Raw genomic sequence first — 7,060 nt, 5'->3', positions numbered from 1 at the left:
GAAATGATAACAATAATAAAATGATACTTTTTAAAAATTGTATATTTTTACTGACATCTTCTGTGACCTTCACTAGGCAGATACTATGAGATTATCTCCATTTTACAGATGAGGAAACTGAGCCTCAAGAAGGGTTGTCTGCTCATATTCACAGAGTGTTTTAGGCTGGATTCAAACCCAGGGTCATCTCTCCTGACCCCAAATTCAGTAAGCATTCTTCCCACTATAATGTACTGCCCTTTTCCTATTGAGAGAAGGTAGAGAGAGGGCTGAACTCTGGAGGAAGGAAGAAGAAAATTGAACAGGTTTGAACTGAGGCTCATAAATAATGGATATTTGTTCACTTGTTAAATACTTGAATAGAAGGATCCAGTAGAAGATTTCAAAGGATAATAATAGCTCACACCTCTAGAGTTTGTAAAACACTTTCTTCAACACAAACCTATGCAATAGGAAAAGCAAGATTTGTTATCTTCGTTTTATGGAAGAATCTGAAGCTCAGGGAAATTTATTTAACTGGACAAGGTTATTTGGGTTTTATAGCTTGGCCTACTCACATCATTGGCCAAGTGATAGCGTGCTTCTTCAAAGTCTTCCTTAGCTGTATAGAGAAGACCCAGGTTTCGATGCATGAGAGACTGAATTTCATTGTTGCAATCAGTTGCCTTGAGAACAGTCCATTGGGCTTGGGAGAGATATTCCTCTGCCTGGACAATATGGCCAAGACCTGACACAAGGAAAAGAAGGTCATAGTATACTTGTTGGCCAACACATTTATGATGAATTATGAAATATATCCCTTTATAGTGAATTCATATATCGCGGAGCCTTGGTTAGTAAATATCTCTCTGGGTAACATTCACTTCTATATATCTTTTCCCTTTTAATAAAGAAGAGCTAGTTTAGATCAACTAAATATAATTATTATATATTGTATATATTATAATGGAAAACATTATAATGCCATGAAAAAAGCATGGATGGAGAGTTAGGAAACCTAGGCTTTAGTTCTGGCTTTGCCATTAACTCATGCTGTTTCCTTGGGCAAGTGAAAATTTCAATTTCTCCATTTGAAAAATGAGCGGTGAGCTAGGGAAGTCTCTTCAGTTCTTTCCAGCTTTGATTTTTATTATTAAATAAAATGCTAAAGAAAAGATAAATCTCAAGGGGGGAGGAATTAATGTAATTCAGACAAATATAATACAATTCAGACAAAGGTAGGTCTTAATAGAAGTTATGTCTAAATGGTCTCTGAATTACTCAGGGTACTATATACAGGAATAGGCCCAATTTTTGCTAGATAGTAGTCTATTTTATAGTTAACAATGGGCAAAAAAGTCCTTTCTGGACTTCTTGGATGACTCAAAATACAACTTCCAGACTTAGACAAATTCTACTATCTTGCATTTCTAATGATAAAATCTCTAGATTTTATGATTTATTAGTATTAGCATTCTTCTGTGCCTTAATATGGGACAGGTAGGTGGCACAGTGGAAGATGTGTTCAGATTCAGACTCAGAAACTTCTGGGCAAGTCACTTAACCTCTGCCACTGGAGAAGGAAATGGCAAACTGGTCCAGTATCTTTGCTCTAAAAATTCCATGGACAGACGTGCACAGAGTTATGAAGAGTTGGATACAACTGAAACAACTGAACATCAACAACTTAGTATAGATAATTAATATTCATTTTAGAAAAACACTGGTGTGTCTAGCACATTAGCAGATTAAAGCATTCTCACAAGTATCATTTCATTTGATTCTTACAACATACTGATGAGGACTACACCACTGAAGGCATGTACCCAATTTATAGATGAGGAAACTAAGGCTTAGAAGGATAGTAACTAGCCCAAGGTCTCAGAGCAGCTAGTAGAACTAGAAGCCAAGTAGAACCAGAGTTCTTCTCAAAACAATTATGCCAGGCTACATACAGCTCCACAGATAGGTAGCTAGAATCCTTATCCCTGAAAAGAGAGGTAGGGCAAATTAAATCATTCCTGTGTTGCAGATAAGAATTTACAGATAAGGTTCTGGGTTTGCATAGTCACACAGTAAATGGTGGAGCCAGAACTTGAATCCAGATTTCCTAACACAAGTCTGGTCCCCTACTCCAGGCTTCCAGGCAGACATTTTCTTTTTTTTCTTTTTTTTTTTTATATTTTTTTTAAACCCTTGTACTTCGGTATATTTTCTCATAGGTGGAAGATTGGTAAGGGTGGGCAATGGGGGTCAAGTGACTTGCCCAGGGTCATACAGCTGGGAAGTGGCTGAGGCCGGGTTTGAACCTAGGACCTCCTGTCTCTAGGCCTGACTCTCACTCCACTGAGCTACCCAGCTGCCCCCAGGCAGACATTTTCTAATGAATGCAAGCCCAATCAGATACTTTCTTTATACTATGACTTTTCCCCCTTTCCCCATCACCCACCACTTTTATTTTCCTCCTTAAATCTCTTGCCTCTTTCTATACATGCTTTCTTTTTCTCTTATAAGCAGAGAATCTCAGAATTGGAAGAGACCTTAGGGATCATCTAGTCCAAACCAGAGCTGAGTATGAATCCACACCAGAACATGCCCAATGAATACTCATGGAGCTTTTGCTTGAAGACCACCAATGAGAGAGAGCCGACCACCTCCTGAGGCTGCTCATTTCAATTCTGGAGAGCTTTCCCTTCAATTGTTCCTGGTTCTAGTTTCTAAAGCAAAATAGAACAAATCTATTCCCTCTTCAACATGACAACCTTAAAGTGGCAATCATACACTCCCCATGCTTTGATTTCTCCAGGCTAAAATTCTTGGACTCCTTCTGCTGTCCCATGGATGCCATCATCTCAAGGCTTTTCCCCATCTTGTCTGCCTTCCTCTGAATACTACCCAATTTATTACTGTTTTCCCCAAATTGTGATACCTAGAACATGAATGATATTCTAGGTATAGTCCAATCAGTGCAGGATGAGAGAGATTCTTGCCTAGTGAGCTCTGGATGCTCTACCTCTCCTGATACCCAAGATTCTTTGTTTTTCTGGCTTTTCACCACAGACTCCTATTAAGCTTGCAGTTGAACCTTTCCCCTCAATATACCAGAGCTTCTTTGGGCCCATAGCTATTGGGCTACACTTCCTCCATCTTGAACTTGTGATATTAATGTTTCAAACTCAAATCTAAAACTTTATAACTATCTCCACTGGCCATAATGTTAAATTTACCCCAATGAGCTATCCCTTCAAGATTTTTGGATCCTCACTCTCATCCAGTATGTTAGCCATCCCTCCTCATTCCATATCACTTACAGATCTGATAAGCATGTCCTTTATACCTTTATTCTAGTTATTGTTCAGAAATAGCACAGAACCAGGCACAGATCTCTGGGACATCTCTCTAGAGACCTAGGTTCATCCATTTAACCATTTCCATAGTTAAATTCTTTTTTTTTTTAAACCTTACCTTTCATCTTAGAATCAATACTGCGTATTGGTTCCAAGGCATAAGAGAAGTAAGAGTGAGGCAATGGGGGTTAAGTGACTTGCCCAGGATCATACAGCTAAGACAGATTTGAACCCAGGACCTCCTCTCTCTAGACCTGGCTGTCAATCTACTGGGCAGTACCTCACTGCCCTCTTAATTGTATTCTTACTGAGCCCACATTTCTTTTTCTTTTCCACAAGAATAGCATTGAGGCTGCCAAATACTGTTCTAAAAACTAAATAAGCAATCTCTAAATGCTTCCACTTACCTAAACTTAAAAAAAGAAATCAATCTAATATTAGTCATTAATGTAGCACTTTAAATTTTGTAAGCCATTTTCTATCAATCAGCACATTGGAGTCTCACAACAGCCCAGTGAGGCAGCTATCTTAGGTATTTATTACCTTCATTTTACAGGTGAGGAAACAGAGGCTCAGATTAATTACTAAAGTGACTAGCTCCTGATCACACAGCTAGAAATGTACCATAGGCAGGATTCCAACTTCCTCTTCCAGATTCTAAGCTCAGGTCTACATTTACTATGTCATGTTGCCAAGGTTTTTCTTTTTTTTTTCTCCTAGTGGAAGAGTGGTAAGGGTGGGCAATGGGGGTCAAGTGACTTGCCCAGGGTCACACAGCTGGGAAGTGTCTAAGGCCAGATTTGAACCTAGGACCTCCCATCTCTAGGCCTGACTCTCAATCCACTGAGCTACCCAGCTGCCCCTGACATGGCCTATTCTTGAGAAAGCCCTCCGTTTTCTTTGCTATTACCACCTTCCTTTTCTAGATGTTCATTATCCAAACTTTAATGATAAACTCTAGGATTCTGTCAGGAATCAAAACTAAGATCATGGATTTATAGTGCACATTCTCCATTCTCTCCCTTTTTTATGAACATTTGGACATTTCCCTTCTTTAGGTCCTTTTTTTCAGGATCTTTTAAATATCTCTAACAGTGGCCATCCAGCAAGGACATCTGCCTGTTTTTACAACTGGAGATCTATAACTGACCTGAGCCTGGTGGCCTAAAGATACCAACTGCCTATTTATAATGGATCCTAACTCCTGATTAGGCATTTTTGTTTTATCTGTTCCAGTTCAAAGATCATTCTTCTTGACAGAAAAAACACCACCACTATCACCAAAAAAAAAAAAAAAATCAAAATCAGCTTAAAAGATTCAATGAATTCCAAGTCTGCAGAGATAGTTATTCAGTGCTACAGAGAGATTTAAAGGGTGATTAATTTCTACCTGCCAAAATCTTTCAGCCTAATTAGAGAGGCAGAACAGACACAGGAAAAATAGCCATTTGAAAAATCATATAAAGCATAAATAACCCAAGCTGATATATACATAGTTATTTACAGGAATTGCTTATGAGAATTATGTAAAATGAATGTGAAAGCATTTTGTAAATTATAAAACATTGTATATATGTGAAGAAAGGTTATTCCTCTAATGATAAACCTATCCTGTTTCAAGTTGGAATCTGAATAAATACTGACCAATATGGGGTTGTATTGCTGTAAGGTCCTGATGTTTGTAATCATTCTGATTTATTTGCCAGGGCCACTGAGACAGAATCATAATGTTAGAACTAAAAGAGGTCCTAGACGTTATCTAGTCCAGGCTTCTCATTCTACAGGAAAAGAAAACTGAGGTCCAGAAAGGGTCACACAATAGCTCTCAGCAATTGTTTGCCTTGATCCTATCTGAGAAATATGGCAAAAGGCTTGTGCAAATTTGATAAGAAACTTGAATGGTAACCCCAACCGGTCTGCTTAGTCTTGCATGCTGAATACTACTTCATAATTCTGGTGCCATGAACTCTAGAATTCCTAGTACTTAGCCACAGCCTGCACTGTAACAGGTGCTGTCATGCTAATGATGGCTCCCCTTCGTGGACTATTTAGGGAGAATCATCACGTTCAGCAACCATGCTTACTCATAAAAGATACCTTGTGCTGCTGTGAGAAGATAGAATCCTAGTCTGGTTGTAGGATTGGTTTGAATGGAGAAAACATATTTCTTGAAGATATAGATAACTTCACACCAGTTTTAATTTTCATTGTTCAGGCTGTGAGAATTTATTATTTTGTATACTTTATCAATTTCTATTTACGAGTCTAGATTAGACAGAATTTTGAGTATTCTCGTGCCTGGGTTCTGCGTTAGTCTATTGCTTTTTACATTTGCTTTGTCCTTAGAAATACCAAGGAATGTCTCCTTTTTAACAAAAATAAAAAAATAAACAAACAAATAAATAAATGGATGAATGAATGGATGAATAAACAAACAAACAAATAAATAAATAAATGGATGAATAAACAAACAAACAAACGAATGAATGAATGAATGAATGAATAAAGGAGACTGATTCTCTTCTTGTCTATGCCACAACCATGACAACCTTTACCTGTTGGTTTGGGGGAAAGGCTAAGAGTTTGATGGATCACCTTCTACTTAGCTATTTGCCAATTAGAGATGTTGGAATTTTCAAGGAAGGAGCTAAATAATGAACTCCTAAAACTCTATTTATAGATTTGCCTTGAGCTCTATCAGGATATCTTGGTTATCAAGAGGGCCAATGACCTATATGCTAGCCTAATTAATAAATCGATATGATATATTAGTATACATAAATAATTATTAAGAATAAATTCTATTAATATTACCATATAATATTAATATTGAACTATATTGAAATATTGATATATAAACTGATATTCTTACCCAAAATCAAGTCTCTCAAAATAATTTTAATTATAACAAGGCCTTTAAATCTTGACCACTCACCAATACTGGCCTCAGAAAGCAGCAGGTAAGCAGGAACCAACTGTACTGAATTCAGGCCATATACATTCATGCGGAAACGAAGTGAATGTAAAGCTGCAGGGACAGATTCCTCATGTTTTCCTTCAAAGAGATATTTCTGAGCTACTTTATAACATAGCTCAATTAAGTGCTTCTGCCAAAGAAATACACACAACATCTCAGAGAAACAGAAAGAACCATCCAATTAAATAAAAGCCAGAGGCAGCCCTGTTCCAGATAGAGTAAAACCCCTGCTGCCTGGGATCCCTGCTAATAGTCCTAGGAAACCGTTTTCTGAATAGTTGAGGGTTTGGTCATACAAATGCCAAGAATTTAAAAAAAAACTTAACCATTATGGATATACAAACATGAACAATTTAGCCATTATGGATGAGAATCTTTCCAAAAATGGACTGTGTATTTCTTTGCCTTACGTGACCCATATTAGCCAAGTTATCTTGGATAAGTTACTTAAACTTCTCGGTAAGCTAGGCAACTAAGATTACTTTTTTAAAAAAATAAACCCTTGCCTTCCATTTTAGAATCAATACCATGTATGGGTTCCAAAGGAAAAGAATGGTAAGGGCTAGGTAATGAAGGTTAAGTGACTTGCCCAGGGTCACATAGTTAGGAAGTAAATGAGGCCAGATTTGAACCCAGGACCTCCCTCTCTAGGCCTGGCTCTTAATTCACTGAGCCACCCAGTTGCCCCCAAGATTACTCTTTTCAAAGCAGTTTTTAATCTGGGTTGCTGGAGATCTCTACATCTGTGAAAGCTTGG

At 37.7% G+C, this 7,060-nt stretch overlaps 1 protein-coding gene across 1 annotated transcript; it reads right to left on the bottom strand.

Moving 5' to 3' along the window:
* Positions 1 to 557: 557 nt before the first annotated feature.
* LOC123255327 (zinc finger MYND domain-containing protein 12-like) lies at positions 558 to 6,433 on the bottom strand (the record flags this gene model as incomplete). Its single annotated transcript, XM_044684145.1, has 2 exons — positions 558 to 727; positions 6,262 to 6,433. Coding segments are annotated over 2 exons (342 nt in total), but the record flags the coding sequence as incomplete, so codon positions are not given.
* Between the last annotated feature and the right edge of the window lie 627 nt (positions 6,434 to 7,060).

Source organism: Gracilinanus agilis, unplaced genomic scaffold (assembly GCF_016433145.1).
Source record: "Gracilinanus agilis isolate LMUSP501 unplaced genomic scaffold, AgileGrace unplaced_scaffold43584, whole genome shotgun sequence".
NCBI lineage: Eukaryota > Metazoa > Chordata > Mammalia > Didelphimorphia > Didelphidae > Gracilinanus > Gracilinanus agilis.
The sequence above is the reverse complement of the archived record's forward strand: the minus strand, read 5'-3'. Positions and strand labels throughout refer to the sequence as shown.